Source organism: Amblyraja radiata, chromosome 23 (assembly GCF_010909765.2).
Source record: "Amblyraja radiata isolate CabotCenter1 chromosome 23, sAmbRad1.1.pri, whole genome shotgun sequence".
In the NCBI taxonomy this organism is placed as follows: domain Eukaryota; kingdom Metazoa; phylum Chordata; class Chondrichthyes; order Rajiformes; family Rajidae; genus Amblyraja; species Amblyraja radiata.
The window spans coordinates 29,032,460-29,046,798 of NC_045978.1; the positions used below are offsets into that span (position 1 = coordinate 29,032,460).

The following is a 14,339-nucleotide window of genomic DNA, read 5'->3' on the forward strand; positions in this document are numbered from 1 at the left end:
TGATGAGACCAGCAGGTATAGCTCTTCATTATGTCCTTGAGTTACTACACTGAACCACTCCAGTCCTTCTGGTGAACTTACTCCCTTTGTACTTTTGGCTAACATGTTCCAGGATTTCTCAGGAGGAAACTGAGAAGGATCATCTACTTCATACTTCTGGCTGAACATGGTTGCAAAAACTTTAGCCTTTCCTCAGGCACTCATGTGGAAACCGCCAAATTTACTGGCTGTTTAGCATGTATGTAGCACTGTAACATAATTGGTCGACATCCCAATGAGATGTTCCCGGTGCTGCTCCTGGCATCTGTTCAATTAACAGTACAGTGCGCAACAGTGGCCCAATGGTGAAGTTGCTGCCTTGCAGTGCCAGAGACTGGGTTCGATCCTGACTACAGGCATTGTCTGCATATAATTTGTACATTCTCCCTGTGACCACATGGGTTTTCTCCAGGTGTTTTGGTTTCCTCACATTCCAAAGATGTATAGATTTATGTTAATTTGCTTTTGTAAATTGCCCCTAGTCCATAGGATGCAAAATTGGGATAACTAGACAACAGGTGATCATTGGTCAGCAAGGGCTGAAGGGCCCATTTCCACATTGTATCTCTAAACTAATCAGGGTTGATAATGGGAAAATAAGGGATAGGATAGATGTGGTATGCATTCCTACTACTTGTGATGGTCCACAGCACCTTGGAGATGCTGAATTTTCAGCCGCCAAGCCTGTTCTGAATCTATCCCATTTATCATGATTGCAGTGGCACATGACGAAGGTATCTGGCTTGTGAAAATCGCACTGTTCGCACAAGAAGAGTAGTGATCACTTTTAAATACCAGATGGTATTTGTAACCAAGTAACCCCAAATTCCATTATTAACCTTGCCTTCACTAATTTGTCACTACTAGATTGAGAGCAAGACAATACTGGAATTTGTGATTACTCATTACAAGTATTCTCCATTGACCACCTGCCCAATTCTCCACCCTTGATTCAAACTTGAGCACACTTTAGTTTTCCCTGCCTAGTCTTGGCTAATTGAATGTCCATATCTTTCCTGGGCAAGGCAATTTATTTTGTAGAAAGGATCTGCAGATGCTGGTTTATACAAAAGATAGACACAAAGTGCTGGAGTAACTTAGCAGGGCAGGCAGTATCCCTGGAGAAAAAGGATAGGTGACGTTAACGGTCAGGACCCTTCTTCAGAGGCAAAGTTTTGTCAGGTAAAGGCACCGATTTCGCAATTTGTACTGCAAATTAAATTTCAAAAACAAAAAAAGATGCATGGAGTACAAATGCCAATATTGGAGTAAAGCCTAGCTCATGACCACATGACCTTCCCATTGTGCAATTTATATTCCTCACTGTCATTAGTTATGCCACGCTACAGTATTAAGGTTGCCTGTGGCAAGAGGTCTTGCAAATTGGTACATTAAGGAAAACGTGGTGAAAGACTACTTCCTTGGCTGTTGCAGAAAACAAGTGGAGCAAATGCAGACAAGTTGCATCACCTTAAACGCACATGGAAAACTATCAACCTTTCACCCTTCAGACTTGAAGATGTGCCCCTAATTTGATATTCTTAACCCAATTACGTTAAACTCGTGATCATTAGCAATTATGAGCAGAATTTATAAAACTGGATAGATCGAAAATACCAGACGATCAAGTTAGCAACATCAGTTCGCTATTAACTCTACGAATGTAGCTGAATATTGCTTGCAGTTTCATCCATTACAGTATTTTGTTTCTGGGTGGGAAATCGAAAAGCAAACCCTACAGATGCTGAAAACGCTCAACGGAGGCACATTTGCGAAGGGTGGGCATTCAAAGGGCGATTGATAAAGACGGGAAACGTCAAGTGGTAGTGAAACGAAAGGAGCATGCATCTAGAAGTCGCATTGGCCTCCAGAAGTTGATTGAAAATCCGAGAAAAATACCCATACGTGGTTCGAAGTTAAGGGAACAACGGCCCAATTAAAACTACTTTTCGGTTCGTAAATGGAAAAGGATTAGTGGAGACAAAGAGATCAAGGGTCCCGACCCCACCACAGATAGAGCCTGGCTCACCCCATTTCTCCACCACTACCTATAGCTCTCGATATTAATCCTTTTAAAAACAAAATAGGACCGATAAAATGGGGGTTAACGTTGAAACCCCAAACACACCTGTTTTGATAACTGAAGAATAACATTCTTTTATTTATCCACATATTGTTACGACAGTGATATAATATTACTAATACTGCACGCAAGGTAGTGATTTTGCCCGATACTTCCATATTTCACATAGGTTATGGCAGGTCGAGGGCTACCGTGTTGAGACAGTTTCATCTCCTGGTGCATCTGGTGAAAGTGGTCGATGGAGATGGGGGTTCGTCTTCAAGAGGGCTCGATGCTGTCGGTCACCGCCGGGCCACACATCTCCTCCAGGGTCACAGCTGGCTCCAGAATGCTGGACAGATCAATGGGGATGTCTGTGCTCTGGTGGAAACTGTCCGCGGCATTCTGCTTATCCCAGACCGGCGTGGAAGACGCCGTGCCCAGCAAACCCGAAGAGAATGTACAGGAGGCCGGAGAAGGACAGGGAGGCTGTTCTTGGGATAGGTTGCCGAGGTCAGTCTTCAAAGAAGCAGCACCACCGGGCGATCGGTACAACAAGGCGGAATCCGAACGAGAATCCCAAGGACAGTTTATCATCTCCGGACCTTTCCATGATGCTACAGTTAAAGCCACCGGTTTAGCAAAGTACTCAACTTTGGGGGGACTTTCTTCATTGCTGGTCGCTGCACACTCCCACTTGGAGGGATTTGGCTTCGGATTTATAAAAGTACTTTCATCCGCAATGGCTCGCTGGTCAGACGTGGAGGAAGACAGGGAACCAATTGCGGATCCATCGTTCAGGAACCCTTGGTTCAGTGTCGAATTCATACTTATCCGAATCAAACCCAAACCAGCTCCATTTATTTGAAACCTAATTAAGCCATTGCTGTTTATTGTAATTACCGTCCAATTAAATGAAAGCCACATGTTTATTTGCTTGTTGGAAACTGAACCTCAGTGCAAACCATTAAATTCAATCAACGCCTAATTGGTTCTGGACTAGTGGGATTGTTGAAGCAGATACACAAATCTCAGAAGGAGTCGTGTGCAATTTGTGTCATCTTACTAGTTCTTGCTTTTGGAGAGGTTTCAACCCCTAGTGGACACAAAGTGCTGGTGTAACTTAGCAGGCCAGGCAGCATCTTCGGAGAACATGGATGGACAGAAATGCTGCCTGACCTGCTGACCTACACCAGCACTTTGTGTCCTTTTGTGTATTAACCAACATCTGCAGTTCCCCTAGTAGGTGGATTTAGCTCGAGGTGCAAATGTGTCACTTGTGATTTTGGATCCCAAACATCTTGCATCAATTCCAGACAACACTTTAAAATGCTCAGAGATAGCCAGTGTGGACAGGCAAAGTGTGATCGAATATGGAGAAGGGAATTTTTCAAAATGATTTCAAATGCTAAAACGCATCCAGAGGTCAGTTGAGGACACGCCGCCGAGAATGAAGAGGGACCCAGTGTGGGGGCGCTGAGAACAAAGAGGGACCATTGGGACTACATTGAACACTTTGTAACTTTGTTGGCTCCCTATACGTGGCGACTCTGCATACTTTGTGTATGGTACGCAATGCAAAGAATTCCACTGTGGCATCTCACATGTGATTAAGTATCAATCAATCAACTTGAGAAGTAGCAAGACAGCTTGTATTTATATAACAAAAAAAAAAATCCCAAGACATTTCACTAGAAAAAAATGAAATAAGGTTATTTAAAGGAGATACCAAGAGTGGAGCAGAAAACAGCAAAGGCTGAGGATCCAAAACAAAAATATAAACTACTCAAAGCACTCTGCATCATGAGGAGAGAGATATCTCAGGTCTTGGATCCTTCAATGGGTCTGGAAAAGTGAGAAAACTAGCAGGTTACAAGTTGCAGCGGGGGTGAGTGGAGAGAACAGAGTGAGAGGTCACAGGGGAGATACAAGAGACTGCAGATGCTGGATTTGTTACAAAAAAATACACTGCTGGAAGAACTCAGTGGATCAGGCAACATCTGTGGGGGGAATTAGAGAGACATTGTGCAGGGAAGAACTGCAGACACTGTTTTAAATCGAAGGTAGACATAACATGCTGGAGTAACTCAGCAGGACAGGCAGCATCTCTGGAAGGTTCCAGGGGTGGCGTACGATTGGCAGCCATGCCAACTGTCTGTTTTTTTGTCTTAAAATTTTTTTTTTTAGTGCATTTTAAAAGTCTGTGTAAATGTTCTCCGGTTTGTTTTATGTGGGGGGAGGAGGAGGGGGTCGGGAGAAACTTTTTTTTCAGTTTCTTACATTGTCGGAGATGCGATTATTTTCCAGATCACATCTCCATCTGCGGCCTACCATCGATGGAGCTGGAAGCCTCCTCGGACTGACTTTGAGCCCCACCGCGGGGCGTGGACTTAACATCGGAGTCGATCCCTTGCCTGGGATCGCTCCAACCGCGGCCTGCGGACTTTACATCGAGAGCTCGCAGTCTCGGGAGAGGCCGAGTCGGAAGCTCCAACGACGTAGAGGATCGACCAGCCCCGACGCGGGGTTTGATCGCCCAGCGCGGGGGAGCTGACATCACCCCGATGCAGGAGCTGATCGCCCCTGATGCGGAGGGCCAAAACGCCGCTGGATACGGGAGTCAAGAGCGCTCGAGGCCCCCGACTGCGGGAGAGCAAAGGAGGGAAAAGATTTGAACTTTTGTTTTTGCCTTCCATCAGTGAGGAATGTGGAGGAGTCACTGTGATGGATGTTTATGTTAAAATGCATTTTGTGTGTTTCATTGCTTTTTATTTGTATGACTGACTTGGCAAATGAAATTCCTCGTATGTTGTAAAACATACTTGGCTAATAAAGTATTATTGTGATTGTGATTGTAATTGTGACCCGTAAAGTCACCCATTCCTCCTCTCCATAGATACTGCCTGTCCCGCTGAGTTACTCCAGCATTTTGTGGTTACCCTAGTCAGACAATGTTTCGGATTCAGACCCTCCAGACTGAAGAAAGATCTTGACCTGGAACGCCATCTGTTCATTTCCCTCCCCTGATATTGCTTGACCACTGAGTTCCTCCAGCAATTTGTTTTTTGCTCGAGAATCCATAAGGCTTAACTGCCCTAAACATCCAATTGTCTGTCACTTTAATTTTCCTCTCACAGCACCCTCAGATCTCAGTTCCAATAATGACTAACTTAAGCTAGAAGAGCACCTTGTCTCTTATTTGGGCACATTTCAGTTCTTGGGACTCAGTAACAAATTTAACAATTTAAAGTAACTAGGCAGGAGTGAGATGAGAGTGTGGCCAGGGTGGCATGAGTCTCTGATGATGCTGACTTTGAGGCAGTGACTCTCCCTTCGATGGTGGGGAGGTCAGTACCCGTGATGGACTGGGCAGCGTTCACCACATTTTGCAATCTCCTGGGCATTCGAGTTCCTGAACCAGGCCGTGATGCAACCAGTCACTATGCTCCCTACTGTACACCTTTAGAAGTTCAAGAGAGTATTCATTGGCATATTCAATTCCTAAGGAGGTAGAGGCGTTGATGAGCCATCTTTATGATTGCATCAATGTGCTGGGTTCAGGACAGATCTTCAGAGATATGCACACTCAGGAATTTGAAGCATTTGACTTTCGCCACAACTGTCCCATCGACGAAGACAGGTTTGTAGATCCTTATCCTTCCTCTTCCAGAGTCCATAATCAGCTCCTTGGTTTTACTGATGTTGAGAGAATGGTTGTAGTTCTGGTAGCAGTCGGTTCCCAGACTCTGGTCCTCCCCCACAGAGCCTGGGTGGCTGCACCAAGCTTCAAAGTATCCGTCAGCATGGCCTCCTGCAAGCCACGTTTGCAATAAGCAACGGAAGAGACCTTGATTTCTTTTTTTGCAATGCTGTGAAGGGTAAAGCCAACCAAACACAACCTGGTCTCCTGGTTGCCAAACACTTTAACTCCCCTTCCCATTCTGACCTTTCTGTCCTGGACCTCCTCCACTGTCAGAGTGAGGCCAAACATAAATTAGAGGAACAGCACCTCATATTTTGCGAGGGCAGCTTACAACCCAGCAGTATGATATTGATTTCTCTAACTTCGAGTAACCCTTGCATCCCTTCTCTCTTTGTCCTTCCTCCACCGCAGTCGTAGTAGTTTCACTGTTGTCCCTGTCACATCCTGGCCTCAAATGTGGAATAATAATGATACTGACACAATATTTATAGGTTACATTCCCTGGTCTCCGTGTTTATTATCTCACTCAACCATGGCCTCCTGCCTTGGCTTACACAGTGCACATGCGATCTGACCTCCAGGTCAGCTGATACAAAGGTCATGATATTTGCATATCGTCATCATGACTCATTGTCATGACATCCCTCCTTTACCAGAATTAAACTTTAAATTAATGTGTTCTTTCTAATATACTTTCCAATTAAATTCTTACAAAACATATTTGTATTTTCATTTGTGTTCCAATAGCTCACAAAACAAATGCAACTTTTTACACTCTTGTAACCTTAATAAACTCCTTGCTCATAATAAACAATATTGTAATATCAGTATCATAATAAACAGTATCATAATCTATAACACAAAATCGTCGTATCTCTTGGGAACTCTCCTTTCACGATTAGGTCTACCAGCTGGCACAGAAGCATCAGAGTCAGTTGAATCTGCCAAGGTGTTGTCACCCAGACACCTTCTCCACTCACCACCTGCGTTGCAGCGTATTGCCTCTGGAACTCTGGTCACCACCTTGGAAATGTCATCTGGCCCCTCAGAATCGGTAGCTCTTGGTGGATTTTGGGTTCCCTCCTTTTGTGTGTCCCTGGACATGTACTTTTTGACGCTCGATACATTTCTCTTGTAGATAACACCTTCTGGAGACTTGACTGTCACCATGCTGCTGCTCCTCAATACAACATTGTATGGCTGGCAATGGTAAGGAGTGTCTATCTTACCGCCATCATCTCGCCTCACAAGCACATCATCCCCAGGAATTATTTCAGAGTGCCTGGCTCCTCGTTTCAAATCGAGATACCGTTTTGCCGTACCTTTCTATTCAGCATCACAGTCTCTCAGCTCCTGGTCTTCCATGATCTCTCGCACTTTAGTATTTTAATGCAAATTTTCCTTCCAAACAAAGCTTCTGCTGGGCTTTTCCCAGTCGTTGAGTGAGTGATCGCCCGATATACAGCTACGTATGCTACCAGTGCCTCCTTCCAGTTTTTCCCTTCGGCATGGGCGCTTTGTATCCTCTTCTCTATGGACTGGGTTTGTCTCGCTACTTCTCCATTAGCTTGTGGCCATTTAGGAATCACCTTGTGACGATGGATGCCTGGGATTCCTATGTATTCAGCAAACGTCTCAGAAACAAACTGTGGCCCATTGTGGCAGTACAATGTAACAGACAACCTGTGTCTGGCGAAGATCTCTGCTAATGCCTGTACAGTTTTTTCTGCTGTAGTTGACTTCATCACTGCATACTCATAGTACCTACTATAGTAGTCTCCCACTACCATAATTGATTCACCTGTTGGAAGTGGTCCAAGTAAGTCAACAGCTATGTCAACCCATGGTCTTGTTGGCAACTTTGTACTTCTAATTGGTTCTGGTGGGTTGCTCCTGCTTGTGATTTGGTATCCGTGACATGTCTTGACAAATTTTCCGCATCTTTCTCACAACCTGGCCACCACACTTTGCTCCGCAAATTCTGTTTAGTACCGACGATACCTAAATGTCCTTCATGAGCCAATGACACGATCCTTAGTCGTAGTGCCTGCGGGTTCACCAATCTGCTACCTCTCAGCACACACTGACCAATTACACAAAATTCATCTTTTATGGGAACATATGCTTTGTAATGGCATTGATCCCATTGCCCACTGTGAATACGCTCTCTGATATCTTTGAGTTCAGGATCATGTTCTGATTCCCTTTCAACTTCCTTCGTTGTCACGGCTCCCGGCGTTGACTGAATTGCGACGAACGGCACAAAGTTCTCTGCATCCATCTCCAGCGTGGATGTTGCTCCAGGCTGTTCATACTTCACCAGTCTCGACAGCGGGTCCGCGATGTTTGCTTTCCCAGCAACGTGGACTACTTTGTACTTGTACTGTTGGAGTCTCAGCACCCAACGTTCTATTCTGGCACATGGCTTAGACCTTGTCAAATAGATCACTTCCAGCAGCTTGTGATCTGCAACAAGTTTGAATTCAATGTCGTACAAGTATGCATGGAACTTTTCACAGGCCCACACTGGTCCCTGTGCTTCTTTCTCTGTTTGAGAATATCTTCTCTCCACGCTGGTTAACGATCGACTGGCATATGCTATGATTCTGGGTCCATCTGCATGTGTCTGTACCAGCACTGCTCCTAACCCGACCGGACTAGCATCTGCTATGACTTTTGTTGGTGCAGCTGGATCATAATATCCAAAGGTTTCAACACTCATTAGACTCTGTTTCAGTGATTTGAATGACTGTCTCTGTTCACTACCAAACTGGAACGGTACGTCTTTCCTGGTCAACTTTCTCAGTGGATCTGCCAATGTAGCAAAATTTGTAATAAATTTGTAATTTGTAATAAATTTTGCACAGTAATTGACCAGTCGTAGAAAGCTCCTCATCTCGGCTGCATTCTGAGGTTCACGTGCATCTGCAACGGCTTTCATTTTAGCTTTGGCTGGGTTCAGCCCTTCACAGCGATCCCGCTTTCAGATACCTCCGCCGAGGCTTGCACCCGGGCTATGGCAGCCCACTGGATCGCCTGGTTCGGGGTGCCCTCCGACATCACCATGGACCGTGGGGCCCAGTTCACCTCTTCCCTGTGGACAGCCCTGGCACAGCTCTACGGTGCCTGACTACACCAGACGACCGCCTATCACCCGCAGGCTAATGGGCTGGTCGAAAGGTTCCATCGGCACCTTAAGTCGGCGCTGAAGGCCAAGCTTACGGGTCCGGACTGGATAGACCAGCTGCCTTGGGTCCTCCTGGGTATTTGTACCGTGCCTAAGGAGGATTTGGCTGCCTCCTCGGCCGAGCTCGTTTATGGCTCAGCCTTGCGGGTGCCTGGCGATTTCCTGCCTGCCGCCCGAGGTCAGGAGGTTTCGGCCTCGGCGTTGCTGGCCGAGCTTCGCGAACGGGTGCACACGTTGGCTCCCGTCCCCACTTCCAGGGATGGGTCGTCCGCGGTGCATGTGTTACAGAAGTGTGCCTATGGTTTTCCTCCACAGGGACGCTCACCGCTCGCCACTGCAGCGGGTCTATGAGGGGCCGTTTCCAGCACTGCGGGCCAGAGTCGCCACGTTCACATTGGACGTGGGTGGCCGGGAGGAGTTAGTCTCCGTCGGCCGTCTCAAGCCCGCCCATGTGGATGGTGACAGTCCGGTGGTCGTAGCTACACCACGACGTAGAGGTCGTCCGACGGCCATTCAGCCCTCTCCGAGCACACCTGTTCCCGGCTTTGTTCCGCCGGCCCCCATTGTTACGCCCGCCCCTTTTTCGCAGACTTTGCGTCCTCCCGTCCCTGTTTTTCCGGCCCCTACTGTTACGCCCGCCCCACTTCCGCACATATTCCGGAGGTACCATTCGGCTCCCTGCTCGGTTCCGTACCTCGGGATCTGGGGGGGGGGGGGCGCCCTGCGGTTGGGTTCCTCGGGCATGTGACTGGGAGGGGTCGTGTTTTCGCGCGGTTTCTGGGCTGTGCCCATTCAGTCGATCGAGACCACCGTTGTGACTGGATCTATATTAGTAGCGTTTGTGAGACTCGTTGTCGTCAAACTGTTTTCGAATAAAACTTGGTTTAAAACTTCGACCTTTGTCTACATCTGCGAAAACCTGTTCCTTTTCCTCCAGAGATGCTGCCTGTCCCGCTGAGGTATTCCAGCATTTTGTGTCGATCTTCGGCTTAACCAGCATCTGCAGTTCCTACCCACACATTTTTATTTTTTATTATTTTTTTAGTTCCTTCCCACACTTTTCGCCTGCTGAGTTTACTCCAGCTTTTTGTATCTGCCTTCGGTGTGAAGCAGCGGCTGCAGTTCCTCGCTGCACCGGAGGAGGCGCAGCGCGGCCGCCCCGCACAGAGCAGCGGTGCCGGCAGCCGGGGAGCGGCCAGAGCGCAGGCGCCCTCCGGACAGCGGCGGATTTGGCGGGTTTTAGGAGAGCGGAAGAGACGAAGGTCGTCAGGCGAGTTGTGGCCCAGGCTGTAGCTCCCTGTTCACAGAAGCGTCTGATCCATTGTAGCGGTGCATCTCTGATCTCTGATATCTGGGTTTAATCGTCCCCGGAGGCTGGGGTGGCGGGAGCCCAGAGCCACCTCTCCCCGGGCCGGGGGAACCATGGCGCACCAGAGCCTTTGGTAAGTAAGGCCACCCCTCGCTCCATTTACTGGCCGATTCTCTATCAGCATCAAATGCTGCCTTAATCATAATAATAATAATAATAATAATAATGTACCATTCGTTCCTTCGTCTCTCTGCTAGCCCAAATATTTGCCCGCCTTAATCCCTCAACTCAATAACCCCAACCCAATAAACCTAACCCGCTGATTCACTCCTGTTTTTTTGTGTCTACCCTTAATCCAACTGTTGCATTAGGTTCATCCAGGAGTTTTATAAAAGTTAAGAGTGTTTTATTGTCCTATGTACCGAAACGGAACAATGAATTTCCCACTTGCAGCTGCGCAGCAGGCGTGTAAACACAGTTACTCCAAAAAAAGACAGTACTCTCTCCAAACTGGTGCATTGCATTTATTGTATTATAACCTGATGGGAACGATAAACAGTTTCATAAAGGCACTATTTCCAGGTAGTGGGTTAAGGAGGGAATAGAGGTATAGGGATCACGTACAGGAAGATAACAGTATGCTCAAGGGGAAATCCCTCATGATTTCAACAGATCAAGAACACCAATTAATTTAATACCACTTTCCTCCCAATTCTTATATATTTCTTCATATTATTGTTTATGAACTAGATGGTGCCCTGCCAGATCATTATATGTGTTCCCAGTTCACAGAATCCAACGAATAACACAAATCTAACTTGATCAAAACAAAGTGCTAGAGGAACTCAGCAGGCCAGGCGCATATGAAGAGGTAATGTATGGGTGATATTTTGGGGTCATGGCCCTTCAAACCTGCCCCATACCTCCTGTTAACCGCCTGAAAGTTGCATGAGGCATTTGTTGGAATATTAACAGAAAGTGCTGGAAGCATTTGGTGGGGTAGGGGGCATCTGTGAGTAAAGAATCAGAGACAAAGATCCTTCATTAGACTTGTGAGAAAACAAGAAGGGTTTAAGTTGTAGAGAGTGAGATAGAGTGAATATGATGGACTGCAGACCAAAGATGTGAAGGTAACATTAATTTAAAAAAAACTGGCAGTTACAATGAAAGATAAAAAATAAGTAAATTGACATAGAAAGGTGCTGTCACATCATTGTGGAAAAGGGGTGGTTATCTGAAATTGTTACATTCAATATGTTCGGAGAGATGCTATGTGCCCCTCAAAGGATGAGGCCTCTGAGCTGGCATTGGAAATTGTTGGAACAATTAAGGAGGCTGAAGGTCAGAGTGGTAGTGGGACTAGTACTAGTTGTAGTTAAACATGCAAGTGATCACTCATGGCTGATCTTATGGACAATGGTGGTGTTCTGTAACATGGTCACACAATTGTATTTGATTTATATAGAGAACATTGTGATCACTGAATGTTGTGCACTAAATTGGAAGCAAAGCATTTGATTTACATCTTTTGATTGAAGGGTTATTTGGGTCCCTGGATGGTGGGAAGGGAAGAGGTAAGAGGACAGATGTTATATGGGGAAAGTGGTAGAGGGAGTTATGGTGGGAACTGTCCCTTTAGAATGTTGAAAGGGTAAGTGAGGGGAAGATGTATTGGGTTGCAGAATCTTGATGAAAGTATTGGAAATTATAGAAGATAATCCATTGAATGAGAGGTAGGTTTAGTGAAAGGTAAGGACAAGGGGAGCCCAAACTTTTGCAAGGAGAAGAGGAGATTTGGTTGAAAGCTTTGCTAACTATGGTACAGGGGACATCACCAAAGGAATAACCATGAGAGAGTGAAATGTTAAAATGGGAGCTGGGTTGAGATCATCCATAATTTCCTCACTTTCAACAGAATTCCACCACCAGGCATTCTTTAAGAATTCTGAACATAGTGTTCCATGCACGATCCCTGGTTCACTCCTACACCTCTACCAACCATTCACCTTGCAACACTTTCCCAGGTAACCACAGGAAACATCACACCTATCCTTTTACCTCTTCCCTTACCACCACTCAGGAAGCCAAACTTTTCTTCCAGTGATGATGTAATTAACTTGCACTTCTACTGTAGTGTAGTGCATTTGGTGATCTTGTCCACATTGATGACATTAAACACATTGGGTGACTATTTTGCAGACATAGATACAAAGATACATCACAATAGGTGCCGGAGTAGGCCATTCGGCCCTTCGAGCTAGCATTCAATGTGATCATGGCTGAACATTCACAATCAGTACCCCATTCCTGCCTTCTCCCCATACCCCTTGATTCGGCAAGCCCTAAGAGTTCTACCTAACTCTTTCTTGAATGCATCCAGTGAATCAGCCTCCACTGCCTTCTGAGGCAGAGAATTCCACAAATTCACAACTCTGTGTGAAAAAGTTTTTCCTCATCTCAGTTCTAAATGGCCTACCCCTTATTCTTAAACTGTGGTCCCTGGTTCTAGACTCCCCCAACATCGGGAACATGTTTCCTGCATTTAGCGTGTCCAATCCCTTAATAATTTTATGTTTCTATAAGATATCCTCTCATCCTTCTAAATTCCAGTGAATACAACCCCAGTCGCTCCATTCTTTCATCATATGTCAGTCCCACCATCCCGGGAATTAACCTCATGAACCTACGCTGTACTCCCTCAATAGCAAGAATCTCCCTCAATAGCAAGAATATCCTTCCTCAAATTAGGAGACCAAAATTGCACACAATACTTCAGGTGTGATCTCACCAGGGCCCTGTACAACTGCAGAAGGACTTCTTTACTCCTATACTCAACTCCTCTCGATATGAAGGCCAACATTAGCTTTCTTCACCTGCATGCTTACTTTCAGTGACTGATGTACAAGGACACCCAGGTCTTGTTGTACTTCCCCTTTTCCTAACCTGACACCAGTCAGATAATAATCTGCCTACCTGTTCTTGCCACCAAAGTGGATAACCTCACATTTATCCACATTAAACTGCATCTGCCCAAATCACCCTGCATCCTCTTCACAGTTCACACTTCCACCCAGCATTGTGTCATCTGCAAATTTGCTAATGTTACTTTTAATTCCTTAATCTAAATCATTAATGTGTATTGTAAATAGCTGCGGTCCCAGCACTGAGCCTTGCGGCACACCACTAATCACTGCCTGTCATTCTGAAAGGGACCCGTTAATCCTTACTCTTTGTTTCCTGTCTGCCAACCAATGTGCTCTAATTTTGTCCACTAATTTCCTGTGTGGGACCTTATCAAAGGCTTCCTGAAAGTCCAGGTACACTACATCCACTGGCACTCCCTTGTCCATTTTACTTGTTACATCCTCAAAAAATTCCAGAAGATTTGTCAAGCATGATTTCCCCTTCGCAAATCCATGCTGACTTGGACCGATCCTGTTACTGCTATCCAAAGCGACGCTATTACATCTTTGATAATTAACTCCAGCATCCTCCTTTCTTGAAAAGTGGGATAACATTAGCTACCCTCCAATCCACAGGATCTAATCCAGAATCTATAGAACATTGGAAAATGATCAGCAATGCGTCCACAATTTCTAGAGCCACCTCCTTGAGTACCATGGGATGCAGACCATCAGGCCCTGGGGAATTATGAGCCTTCAGTCCCATCAGTCTACCCAACACCATTTCCTGATTAATGTGAATTTCCTTCAGTTCCTCCGTCACCCTAGGTCCTCTGCATCCTAGTACATCTGGGAGATTGTTTGTGTCTTCCTTAGTGAAGATAGACCCAAAGTACCTGTTCAACTCGTCTGCCATTTCCTTGTTCCCCATAATAAATTCACCTGTTTCTGTCTTCAAGGGACCCACATTTGTCTTAACTAATTTTTCCCTCTTCACATACCTAAAGAAGCTTTCCCAATCCTCTGGCTTCCCGGTCGTCTTCTCTTTTATTTGTACACTGTTCTTGACTTTCCTTGTCAGGCACGGTCGCCTCTTACTCCCCTTAGAATCTTTCTTCCTCTTTGGAATGAAATGA

At 45.8% G+C, this 14,339-nt stretch overlaps 1 protein-coding gene across 8 annotated transcripts in view; it reads left to right on the forward strand.

Moving 5' to 3' along the window:
• Positions 1 to 10,165: 10,165 nt before the first annotated feature.
• Positions 10,166 to 14,339, forward strand: part of mybl2 (MYB proto-oncogene like 2) — a 39,490-nt gene continuing 35,316 nt past the window's right edge. For 3 of the 8 annotated variants that reach the window (XM_033041915.1, XM_033041912.1, XM_033041916.1), the window contains exon 1: positions 10,178 to 10,433. In XM_033041915.1, the coding sequence (XP_032897806.1) occupies positions 10,414 to 10,433 (20 nt within the window). In that variant the 5' untranslated portion in view covers positions 10,178 to 10,413. Of the gene's footprint in view, positions 10,434 to 11,050; positions 11,172 to 14,339 lie in introns of all 8 variants that reach the window. The other 5 variants (XM_033041909.1, XM_033041913.1, XM_033041910.1 and 2 more) reach the window with 4 other exon arrangements.